This window comes from Cebus imitator, unplaced genomic scaffold (genome assembly GCF_001604975.1).
Source record: "Cebus imitator isolate Cc_AM_T3 unplaced genomic scaffold, Cebus_imitator-1.0 Scaffold80, whole genome shotgun sequence".
Lineage (NCBI taxonomy): Eukaryota > Metazoa > Chordata > Mammalia > Primates > Cebidae > Cebus > Cebus imitator.
This window is the reverse complement of record NW_016107395.1, coordinates 1,380,912-1,394,213: the sequence shown is the minus strand read 5'-3', so window position 1 is coordinate 1,394,213 and position 13,302 is coordinate 1,380,912. Positions and strand designations below refer to the sequence as shown.

Here is a 13,302-nt window from a genome sequence, read left to right as displayed (position 1 = left end):
TCATGAGAATTCATGAATGGGATTAGTGCCCTTATAAAAGAGGTAGAAGGGAACTGTTTGTGCCTTCGGCCCCTTCCATCATGTGAGGACACAAAACAGGTACAATCTATGAGGAACAGACTCTCACCAGAGTCTGGTTAAAAGAAAAACTTTAGACAAATTATATTTAGCAGAGTTTAATTGAGCAAAGAATAATTCCGAATCAGGCAGCCCTCTGAACCAGTAGAGGTTCAGAAAGCCCCATTCAGCAACGTAAGCAGGCAGTATTTACAGGCAGTAAAAGGAACTGAGGTACAGAAACAGCTTGATTTATTACAGCTTGGCATTTGCCTTATTTGGGCACAATGCAATGCCTTATGTGGACATGGTCTTATTAGTTGGCAGTTTGTGATTAAATGAAGCCTGGCTGCTATAATTGACTGATACTCAGCTATTTGCTACAAGAATATACTCTTAAGTAAGGTTCATTTACACACTAAGTTAGGTGCAGTTTGCAACGTAGAAATTCAAAGTATGGAAGCAGCTCTAGGCCAAATTTAATTTAATTTAATTTAACACATTCATTCAGCTGGTGCCTTTATCTTGGACTTTCCAGCCTCCAGAACTGTGAGAAATACATTTCTTTTTATAACATACCCAGCCTAAGATATTTTGTTGTAGCAGCAAGAATGAACTAAGATACCATCTGGGAAATAATTAATAAAGTATAATCTTTAACACCTGAATAATACAAATAGATACTGATCTAGAAATTACATCTTGACATTCTGCAAGCCCTGCTTAACTACTGCATCATAGAAGGCCACATAGGTAGAGGCTGCAGAGCAGAGACTTGAACCCTAGCAGCCTCGCCACAGAATTCCTGCTCTTTATTATTTTGCTGTCAACACTTGATTCTTGGTTGAGATTGTGTTCAGAGGCACATGTAGTTTGAAATATAAAGTAGACGTGTGGGGGAAATGTAGACCAGGAGAGATGATCCTCTTCTACGTCATGTTATGAAGTATGAACTTTGGATCTCAAAGGTAATGTGGAAAACCAATGACAGGTTTTAAGCAGAAATAAGGTGATGTCTTGAATGTATAGAAGATATCACTCTGGTGGGTTTTATACTTTTAGGTTTCCTTAGCATCTTATAATAATTATCAATTTCATTCCAGGCCTTAAGCCTTCTCCAATTATCTCACGCATTTATTTTATTTTTTTTCCTGAGAAAAGTACACTTTTAAAAAGTTCAATTTATTTTTACTCTATTCATTGAACAAATATTAAATATAAACTAGTTAATACTAATAAAAGAGACTCCTTCAAATGATCTATGAAAATAAGCTTATGAAATATGCAAATTAAGGGGTGATGACTTGCATTATAAAACAATACTTTGGATTTATGTTTTTCAAACCTACTAGCACAAAATTGTTTGAAGGACTATGTTCTCCATATATTAAAGGCCTATTGTCATAAAATGAAGCATGCATGCACTTTGATAACTGACTCAAATAACCTAGTTAAAAGCTGCTGTTTCTAGTGAAACCAGTTAGTTAACATTTAAAAAACAAGTCTTCAGATGCCCCTGATTATCATCCTGGAGGAGTACACCATCAACTGAAAGGACAAGATGTTCTATCTTTCACTAATGAGTGATGCTGTTGCATCACATTTTAGGAGATTTAAAATGAAACTCCTTAAAACAGAGAACAATTTACAATCTAATACACTCAGACACAGTACTTGCATTTATCTGATAAAATGATGACATACAGTCATGCCTTGCTTAATGACAAAGACAGGTCCTGAGAAATGAGATATTAGGCTATTTTGTCATTGTGCGAATATCGTAGAACATACTGACATAAACCTGGATGGTCTAACCTACTACACACCTAGGCTATATGGTATGCTTGTGCTCCTAGGCTATAAACTTACACAGCATGTTACTGTACTAAATATTGTAGGCAATTGTAACACAGTGGTAAATATTTGTGCATTTAAACTTTTTTTTTTTTTTCAGACAGGGTCTTGCTTTGGTATGTAGAGGAGCAATGTTAGCTCACTGCAACCTCTGCCTCCCAGGCTCAAGCAATCCTCCTGCCTCAGACCCCACTGCCCACCCCACCCCTACCCCAGTAGCTGGGACTACAGGTCCCTCCACCATACCCCGCTATTTTTTTTTTTTTTTTTGGTAGAGATGGGTTTTTTTCCATGTTGCCCAGGCTGGTCTCAAACTCCTGGGCACAAGTGATCCACTTGCCTTGGTCACCCAAAGTGCTGGGATTACAGGTGTGAGCCACTGCACCTGCCTAAACATTTCCAAACATAAAAAAGCTACAGTAAAATATGTTATGATAATCTTATGGGACCACCATCACATATGCTGTCCATTGTTGACCAAAATGTTATGTGGCACATGACTGTGTATATGTACACACACACATACACCCACACATACACATATGTATCATAACATAATACAAAAAGAAAAAAAAAAAAAGCTTTCCTCATAGCCTGCCTGGAATCAGACCACTTGTTTAAAGGCTTTGAATCCAATTCTCCCGGTTTCTAAAAGTGTGGAAGTTAAACTCTGCAAGATTCCACAAACAAAAGTTTGCAGAATTTGCCAGAAACTGCCCTTCAAAGCAAGTGGGCAATATCTTTCCTAGTTCAGAAAAGTTCATATATTTAAAATAAGTAACATTTTACACACCAATTAAAATTTAAATGCCTTTGTGTAACTAAAAGGGAAATCAACATATAAGAACTTCTTTTTGTAATTTGTAATTCAGTTTATTCTAGTCTAGGAGTCTCACACATTATTTAAAAAGTATAAAATGAAGTCACAGGCATCAAAAATACAGTACAGTGTGTTTTCATCGTACAGTAATGAAGCTGATTTTTCTCAGGAGACTTAGTCACAGAGCATACACATTTAAAATGTGTCTTCCTCAGCCAAGAGCAACAAAGTGAGACTGGCCAAGATCAGTCATATGACGACCGACAAAGTTGCCACTGGAGTTTTTCCATTTCATGTGCCCTGTGGAAGGGCAAAAGTGGAAAAGCAGACTCAATTGGAATGCTAGTTTTTTTTTTTCCATATTGTATAAGTTAAAGGTCCAAACACTGCTATATTCTAAATTATCACTAGTTATGGGACTTTAGTTCTAGTACTTGAATTTCCTCTCAATCCGACTTCTTAAAAGGTGTTGAAATATCAAGCATTACTAAATTAATTTCTCCAAGGTAATTGAATAGTCTAACTTGGTATCTTATTCCTTAACTGATTTTGACTAAAATCATAATATTTACAGGGGGGAAAAAAGTTCAGAGTTAAAAGAACACCATGAAAAGGCAAATGCTTTTATGGACAAACTTTGAACTGGATCTTCACTATTCATTACCTTAGCGTATTTGCTAAGGAAGCTAAGATCTCATTTAAATTTTTGTGTTTTGCTTTGGTTCAAAACTAACGTCACATTCTCAGAACTTACTCAGGCCTTAATAAAATAAAATGTTAGCCTTATAAAATAAAATGTTATTGAGCTTCCTCGTGGTCTTTCCACTCTGAGAAGTGCAAAGATAGTTCTGGAGAAATCGGACTTGGCTCATGTCCTCAAGGAGTTGGTCAAAAGATAAGGCTTGGAGAATATGTAGGTGTCATGTCAATGAACTGCTACAACTCGAATAACCTTGTAATAGTGCCCAACATTTATTCACTCCTCATAATAGGCCAGAAATTTTGCATGAATTAACTCATAGAAACGTTATGACGTTGTATTATAAGCAATCCTAATTTGCAGATGAGGACGCTGAAGCTTAGGGAAGTTATCTAACTTTCCCAAGCTTAAAGCAGTGTCCTGCCTTTATGGTTTCACCTTCTTAGTAATCTCTGGGGTTGCTGGGACTGCAGTGAGAAAGAGCCTGAAATTTGCAAACTTGGACGATGGGGAAGAAAATGTGTGCTAAACTCAGGTCACAAAGGTCCATTCTTAATCTTCCTCTGAAAGCCTTGCTCCTCACACCTTATGGCCAACAGCTCGAAGGAAGTCCTCACAGCAAACTTACTCCACCTAAGCCAAGGCCAGGTGTGGGGAGAAGGGGCTGAGAAATGTTAGAAATGTGAACGCAGTCCCGGCGGGAGAAGAGAAGGGGGTCTCAAGGGGTGCCCCTATGCAGCACACACACATGCCAGGCACTGACTTGGAAAAGCAAAAACTTCGTGGGACATCCTCCCGCGGCAGGAGGGTCCTGAACCCTATGCCAAGACTCATTCACAACCTACGGGGAGGCGGCCACCCGCGCCCCACTGAAGCTAAAGGGTGACTTAAGGGCTGCGGCTGCAAGTGCATGTCAAAACGGCTGTCTCGCACAAGCCACCTGGGGCGCGGAGACGAACTTCCCCGCGATCTGCCAGGGTGCGCAGAGCCTCTCCTCCCCGCCAGGGCCCCGCCCAGCCTCACTTATTTTAAAAGCAGTAGCCAGCAGCGTGCCCGCGGCGTGCGTCTCGCTAGCCGGGAGGACGTCAGTGCCGCGCTGTCGAGCCTCCAGCCCGCCCCGCTTTCCTTCGCAGTGACTCGGCGGCAGCCAGGACAGCGCGCACCGACACTCCCACACGCGCTCCAGCCTCCTACTGCCTCCCCGGCCAAAGATGGCGGCTCTCAAACTCCTCTCCTCCGGGCTTCGGCTCTGCGCCTCTGCCCCTAGATCCGGGGGAGCCTGGTACAAGGTAAAGTTCGGGTGAAGAGGAAGGCCACAGGCAGGAAGAACGCGGACCAAATCCGAGTGGTGCCCGCGTTTTCTCCTCTGCCCCTACCTGCCCTCTCCATCCTGGGATCTGGCATCCGTGGCGCGGTACCCTGGTCACGGACACGCGGCGACGCGTTCCTGGCCTCGCCCTCTCCGCGGATGATTGCCTTCCCTTGGTTCTGCAGTCGCTTCCCGCATGAAGCTAGACGCCGTAAAGAAGCGCGCAGAGAGGCTGAGAAGGAGCGGGAGGATTCCTCGCAGCGCTCGGAAGCCCTTCGGTGCTTGCCGGCGTTCCCAGGACGCGCGCTTGCGTCGCCCCCGCAGCCTCTAGACCTCGTGGCACCCGCGCTTGGAAAGGGACTCTGAGGGCCTGAACTGGGGGAGGAGGGCGCCAGTGTATGGAGGGGAAGGAGTGAGGCAACAGCGAGTGGGTTTGCGTCCCCCATGTGGGATCTCTGGGCAGAGGAGCCTCTAGAGGGCCAGAACCTGAGGCGGGGTTAGCCACGGCTCTGCTCAAGTTCGCCGCCAAGGGGCTGGATGCTGGGTGCTCCGGGTGTTGAATGCCGTTCCCCATCCTCTCCTCTCTTCCCCTATTTGGCTCTACCGCCCGGCAGATGAGCGCTCTCCAGGGCGTCCTGCCGGCCTAGCTGGGAAACAATTTGAGATGTGTCCGTGGCTCACGCGTGGTCTGCAGGGGTGGACAAACCTTTCTCTTGAGGCCGGGTTAGGGGCTTTCGCTTTTGAGGGCCCTTTGAAATCCTTTTTGCGCCCCACTGCCAATTCACCCCCACAGTGGACTGACTTGTGGTTTTCCCCTATGCTTTGTCCTCTGTTGTAAGCCCACCCTTGTCTGGAGCCTTAGGAGCCCAGAGCGCCAGGTCCAGGAGGTGGCTTTACCCCGGCCTCCTCAATCGCAGAAGCCTCTTCCTTGGTATTGAATAATAGATCTGAGCTTGACAGCGTGTCATGCACACGAGTGCTTACTCCTGAAACTTGCCTGCCCGGCCCCAGTGCCCTTCTTTTCTGCATCCAATCCCTGATCGCTGAGAACACAGAGGAGCCACTGAGTTCCTTCGGCAGGTGCTAGGGAATGATTCAGAACTGGACTATTTTACCCTTAAATGCCTCTTAAGAAGCATTTTGATAACTGCAGATAGACTTGGATATATAAAGCATTATTAAAAGGGAACTTGACCTTCACTGAGATTGCAGCGGTGCTAAAGTTAATGCGAACCAGAGCACCCCGATACCCTTGGGCCGAGGTCAATAACGTTCCTTCTTTTGACAGTTACTTATTTGCCCAGCTGTAATTTACTCACTTCGAGTCTTTCCCACCTTGAGTATATCATTAAACCATCTCCAAAGCTCAGCAAACTTCTTCTTAGAGGGATGAGTGCAAATGAGGTATTCTGCTCTATCTCATGAAAAGTTCATACAGAGTTCAAACTTACTCCTGTCAGGCTTGATTATCACAGGTCTAACTCCTGCCTCCCACTGTTCCCCTAGCTTATGGCTCTTAGTGCCCGTTTGTTTAGCACTTTAAATCCTCACCTGCTGCTTCTGTTGAACTGTACCACTTACCTCCTTGTTTAACTTTTCAGATGTGTATATTGTCTCCTCAACCAGATGACAGTTCCCTGATGGCAGAACTATACTGTATGCCTTACACTCAGTCTCCCTCAACAAACACACTACTCTGCATAGATGAGATATTCTACACATGTTTAACAAATGGATGAGAGAACCCTGCAGGCAAACAAGTAGAAACCTTGAGTTTTTCCACTGAACATAGCTAACAGCTAAAATGAGATGTTTTCTTAAATGTTTAAAATTTTTATGATGGGCAAGCCCAGTGTCTCTCAGACCTGGCAGTGCTCAGCATTACCTGGAGGTTTTCTGAAAGAGATTGCTGTACCCAGCCCCAGAATTTCTAGTTTAGTAAGTCCTGGGTGGGGCCCTATAATTTGCATTAACAAGTTCCAAGTGATATTGATGCTGCTGGTCTGTGGACTAACTGCCCCTTTTGGAGTTATCTGGCGTGGACTTAGGTGAGAATAGACTATTGGAAGGTATCTTCTTGCTTCATTATTACTATGGGGCATTGGGGGAGCATTTAATACTATTTTCACTATTGAAAGTTATTAGCTGGAAAAAATTATAAGAGTACCACTAACATTTGACCCACCTATCATCCTTGAAACTGTCTTTTCCCAAATCTCTTTCTAACCCAGGCTCTCCTGAGCTACAATCCTTCTGGTGCAACCAGTCAACTTCACTTGGATGTCAGTTGGTGCTTAAAGCCCTTTCTGATCCAAAGCAAATCAGCCATAAGGTGTATTTCTTCTTCCTTGTTTTGTTCATTTTGCACTGTGCTTCACAGCATCAGTATCCATCCAGTGCATAAGCTGGAAATCCTGGAACCATTTTCTCTTCTCCTTGCTGCAATTCCAATTGATCACCAAGTGTCATATGTGTACCTTTTTCAGAAATGTTCCTCAGTGCTGTCCCTGGCATTCTTTCTCAGCAACTGTTTCTTCCTTATAGCTCCCCAGCTAAATACTATGATTGCGTTTAAATTTTTGTAATTATTTAATGACTACTACTTTTGCTAGTTTGTAAGTTTCATCATAGCAGGGACTATGCCTGTATTTTATTTTTAATATTTATTTTAGCTTTTCAGCCCCAGTATTTTGTACAGTTGATACAAATGGGTGAAGGAAACAGATGATGAGTTTCCCTACTGCTTTCTTAATTCAGGCTTCCTTTGAGTTGTGACATCTGTTTCAAAAGCTTTGTTTTTCCTTCCTCATTGAACAATCAAGTCACAAATCACCACTAAAGAACTTAATCATGTAACCAAATAACACCGGTTCCCCCAAAACCTATGGAAATAAAAAAATTAAAAAAAACAAAACAAGGCCGGGCACGGTGGCTCAAGCCTGTAATCCCAGCACTTTGGGAGGCCCAGGCGGGTGGATCACGAGGTTAAGAGATCGAGACCATCCTGGTCAACATGGTGAAACCCTGTCTCTACTAAAAATACAAAAAATTAGCTGGGCATGGTGGTGCATGCCTGTAATCCCAGCTACTCAGGAGGCTGAGGCAGGAGAATTGCCTGAACCCAGGAGGCGGAGGTTGCGGTGAGCCGAGATCGCGCCATTGCACTCCAGCCTGGGTAACATGAGTGAAACTCCGTCTCAAAACAAACAAACAAACAAACAAACAAAACAAGCAAACAAAGAAACAAACAAAAAAACAAAACAAAACTCTGCAGTCTAGTCCGTAAGGCCTTTTCAAACTGCCTCAGTCTGCCTCTCTGGCCTGATCTTCATGAACCTCTCTCCCTGAGACCTGATCCCACACATCTGTGACCACACAGAGCCTTTTCATATTGCTATACCCTTACTCATGTGGCTCCCTTATTTGGAATCCCTGTCCTGACAAGTATTTAACACCTGACAAATTGGGATATTCTAGTTCACCAGGTAGAATGAATTACTCCTTCATCTGTGCTCCTGCGGAGCACTGAGTATCCCTCCAACATTGGAGAATAACATGTATGTTCCCTCAATAACAATGCATACCACTGCCGTAGAGAATGGCCTAGTGTTGTAACTCCCTGTGGGCTTCTTGAAATTTATTCTTGTCACATGTTTAGTTCAAGGTGAACATTCCACCTTTGGTAGACACTGGTCCATTGCTGTACAGCTAAAGTGCTTCGACACATATCACCGCCTCTTGGCTGTCATGCCTTGATCTGCTGATCTGCAGGTCTGTAAGTGAGTGTATCCACCCTCATATTACTGCCTTTTCCTTCTAATGTGTATCTCTTCACTTCTCTCCATGTAACCTCTCCACACTTTTGTTTCTCAAACTCTGATACTGACTTGCACAATATCAGCCTTTCTTTGTCATTTATTTAACGGTAAGGTGACAAAATATCACCTCATGTTAAAGTAATCTTAAAGCTAAGACCTGTGTTTTTTTTAAAACCTTTGACAAAGATCACCTGGGTTAATTTGCTACCGTACGAATTGTGTTTAAAAACATTCTTTGTAAAATCAGTGGCATGTGTGTGTAGGGTAGAGTAAGGTGGTTAAAAATTAAAACTAAACTCCAGTAGATGATAGGTTAATCTTACTGCCCTGGTGGAGAATGAAGAAAAGTTTGCATTTTCCAAAGGAAAAACTAACATCCCCTGGGCATCTTCTATAGTCTAGGCACAGGGCTTCTGGGATAACATTTGATCCTTACCACATCTCTGGAAAACAATTATCATTTTATTGTAAACTTAAAATACCCTCTCCTCCCATGAAAAAGAGATGCAGTGATTAAGTAATTTTCCTAGCTTCATACACTGTGGCAGAATTGGAATTTGAAGCAAGGGTATTTTTGATCCCAAGAGCATGATATATTATGCCACACTATCTCCCAAACTAGATGTTAGGGTTTCTTAGGACAGAATCTGTTGTAGCACAAGTTGCTTCTCAGTAAATAGATGTCAAATGTCAACAAATATTGTTAACTGAATATATAAATAATGAAAAAAACAAACTTGAGTACCTGCAAGTTTTTCATTGTCCTGAGCCCTTCTCACATTACCTGGAAAACAAGGTCACTTTATGCTTTTAACTTTTGATTATCTGGGTAAACATATCTTTTCTAAAATACTTTTGAGGTATATTTTTTTGCAGGGAGTGTGGCAAGCTCCTTGGTAATTTCTGACTGTAATGAAAACTATCAGATGAAACAAAAGAATAGAGTTCTTGACAAGCCTATGGTTATATGCTTTTAGTTTTCTTTAGGGGCAGGGGAGAGGTGGTAATGGTTAATGGATACCAAAAAATAGAAAGAATGAAAAAGACCTACTGTTTGATAGCACAACAGGGTTACTATAGTCAATAACAACTTAACTGTACATTTAAAAATAACTTCAAGTGTATTTGTGTTGTAACCCAAAGGATAAATGCTTGAGGGGATGGATACCTGAATCTGAAAAGACTCTATACATGTATAGGGAAAATAAGTTTTCTTCCAACTTCCTCTCTATGTGGGATTTGTGTTTCTTAGCATTTTAAAATAGCTAAGGGTGATCTTAACACACAGACTGTTGAGGTGTGGATGAACTCTTTAATTTTCTTCCCCTTCCAGCTCTAAGGGCCTCACTCTTCACTTTTGGGTGGAGATAATGACAGCGGAGTTATACAGGAAGAAAGAACACTCACAAAGATTTGTTGTGTATCAGTAAAAGAGAAGTAGAGTATGAGAGCTTTGAAAAAACATGGAGAGAAGAACATTGTAACAGAAAGACCCTGAGGTAGAAGGCCAAAACCATGGATCTGGTCTTGCTTTAACACAGTTTTTGGTAAATTACAAGATCCTTCTAAGCTTCAAAAGCTTGACCTGTGGAATGAATTAGTTGAATTAGATAGCTGCATTTTTTAAGTGTCTCTAGGAGATGTCCTCGACTTTATCTTATAAGCCTTATAAACCTTCTGTTGGCCTGTTTATTCAGGCCATCACACCTGTAATTTCCAATGTATTAAAAATTTATGTTTAAAACCGAAGCAGAATGATACTTGAGGATAGGAAAGAGAGAACACTGTTTGTGGCTCAAGCCCTTTTTATCTCTGCCTAGACTTATTTCTCAGGATTTGGGCAGTGTGCTGGCTTATTTTTAGAGGAAGAAAAGATTGATAGACATTTATGCTGTCACCTTGACCACCTCAGGTTGTGTCTGTCTTGGAGACTGTTAGGCAATAGGTGTGAGCTCACGACTGGCATGTTATGATGGCAGTGTACCAGGATTCAGATGTTATTCTTTCTTTTTAGGATGACCGTATGATGAGAATAAAGGAGAGCTGATATTGAATATGAATGATTGCTACAGAATCTGCTTTCTCATTTTCTTTTGTGCATATTGTGGATGAAGTAGTGGAAAGGGAAAAGTTTACAACTGATTGTTCATGAATATTCATGGTGACTCATTTGGGACCAAATAGTACACTGTGGTAAGGCTAGGCTTACCTACCTTGCAGATAATGGCTTGTTCCTTTTCTGTAGCCTCCATAAAGCTTCAGCCCATAGGAAGATGAGTTGTTTTGTAAGCTGTTCTTGTCCTTTTAGGAGGCATTCTCTGACATTTGAGATATAACCTGGGGCCCAATTCTGTAGCTATGTGTTTTATTTACTTTCACTTTACTTTCTTAGAGAGCAGTGCTCATGTCTTAATACTTAATACTTTATTTATGTTGGAATAAATCGAACAGGACTTGGCACATGGCAGGTTTACAGTAAATACTTGTTGATGAATGGAAGATTGGGTTACCAGAAACTGATGCTTGATCACACCAGTGCTGTGAATTTGAATTCCAGTATATGGACTTCTTTTCTTTCTACTTTCATTCTTTTGCATGGCCACAAATGACAGAGTTAGAGCTTTCCCTTATGTAATAGAGAACATCTGTTACAAGGGGATTTCAGTAATAATTTGTGGATAAAATATCCATCTTACTTTTAAGTATGAGTCACTTAAAGTGCCAGGCTTTTAAAGACGGGGATAGTGTCATAGACATAAAGAGTGAAATGGTGGTTACAGAGGCTGGGGGTGAGGGGTGGTAAGATGTTGGTCAAAGGATACATAATTTTACCTAGGAGGAATAAATTCAAGAGATCTGTTGAACACCATCATGACTACAGTTTATAATATATTGTAGACTGGAAAATTGCTTAGAGATTTTTAAGTGTTTTTACCATGAAAAAAGTGTGTGCGCTTATAAATAGTTTGATTTGGCCATTTGACAATGTATATAGTATCCTCCCTTCTTTGAGGGGAATATGCTCCAAAACCCCAGTGGATGCCTGAACTGTGGATAGTACCAAACCCTATCTATGCTGTTATTTCCTACATATCTCTGTGGTTCATTTTAATGTACAAATTAAACTATGAGACATTAATCACAATAACCAATAAAAGTTATGAGTGTGTTCCCTCTCTCCAATCTTATTGTACTGTACTTACCTGAGGTGAGATAGACCTCAGAAAGGGAAACTGGATAAAGGGGGGCTACTGTACATATTAAAACACCATGAATACCATAAATCTATACATTTATTACTTGTATAAATATATACATTTATATACAATTACCTGGCAATTAAAAACATGTATATATAAAGGCGATAATGAAATTATCGTTTGTCTGTCAAATAAATTGCTACACGCACAAAGTAACGCTGTATCTCCAAATGATGATCAAATTTTTTTTTTTAATATTTCAGGGATGTGTTTGCCCCTTTTCCACCAGTGCTCATTGCCATACTAAGTTTTATACAGATCCAGTGGAAGCTGTAAAAGACATCCCTGATGGTGCAACCATTCTTGTTGGTGGTGAGTCATAATACTGTTTTACGGTAATGTCCTTATGTTTTTAAATGAAGGGCAAATCACAATGTCAAAGATGTATAGATTAAAAATGATAATTACTTTATTATGCATTATTTATTTTACATATTACAGCGTCATCTATTTTATCAGTGTCTCCTTCCTAAAAGTTTAGCAAGGTTTAGCATTTTTTACTTTCTTTCAGTGTGTGTGTGTGTTTCTATTTTGAAAAAATGAAGCTTCAAGGTAGTCTTGTTTTATTAATAGCTTTGAAAAAATTCCTAGATCCTTGGAAACTTTTTAACTTAAAATGTTTACATTAATCTCATAAGCTTATACCTAGCCACTTCTGTTATTATTCTTTATTTTGAGAAAGAGAACCCATAGACATAGGTGTCTGTTTGACCTCCTCCACCGCCAGTTCTATTGCTGCTTCTTGTTTGGGTTATCATTTATTATTTATTTATTTATTTATTAATTATTTAGAAAGGGAGTCTCACTTTGTTGCCCAGTCTGGAGTGTGGTGATGCAATCTTCATTTACTGCAACCTCTGCCTCCTGGGTTCAGGCAATTCTCCTGCCTTAGCCTCCTGACTAGCTAGGATTACAGGCACCCGCCACCATTCCTGGCTAATTTTTATAATTTTGGCAGAGATGGGATTTCACCGTGTTGGCCAGTATGGTCTCAAACTCCTGACCTCAAGTGATCCTCCCACCTCGGCCTCCCAAAGTGCTGAGATTACATGCGTCAACCACCTGAGCCCAGACTGGAATGGCTTTTAGATCCACTGACTCACACTCATTACCTTGCTGCTTGATTCTTGTAAATAGTATCAAGGATTATTTTTAGGATTTATCTCCACTCATTCAAGTAAGTCATTGAGTGTTCATACAGTTAATACAATTTAAATCATCATGGAAAATGTAAAGAAATGATCGTTTTGGGCCAGGCGCGGTGGCTCACGCCTGTAATCCCAACACTTTGGGAGGCCGAGTTGGGCGGATCACGAGATCAAGAGATCAAGACCATCCTGGCCAACAAAGTGAAACCCCGTCTCTACTAAAAATACAAAAATTAGCTGGGCATGGTAGCACATGCCTGTAGTCTCAGCTACTCGGGAGGCTGAGGCAGGAGAATTGCTTGAACCCAGGAGGCAGAGGTTGCAGTGAGCCAAGAT

At 41.3% G+C, this 13,302-nt stretch overlaps 1 protein-coding gene across 1 annotated transcript in view; it reads left to right on the top strand.

The window, feature by feature from the left end:
* The first annotated feature begins 3,832 nt into the window (after window positions 1–3,832).
* OXCT1 (3-oxoacid CoA-transferase 1) overlaps window positions 3,833–13,302 on the top strand; it is a 139,810-nt gene continuing 130,340 nt past the window's right edge. The window contains exons 1-2 of the mRNA XM_017533132.2: window positions 3,833–4,720; window positions 12,022–12,130. Of these exons, the coding sequence (XP_017388621.1) occupies window positions 4,643–4,720; window positions 12,022–12,130 (187 nt within the window). The 5' untranslated portion in view covers window positions 3,833–4,642. The remainder of the gene's footprint in view (window positions 4,721–12,021; window positions 12,131–13,302) is intronic.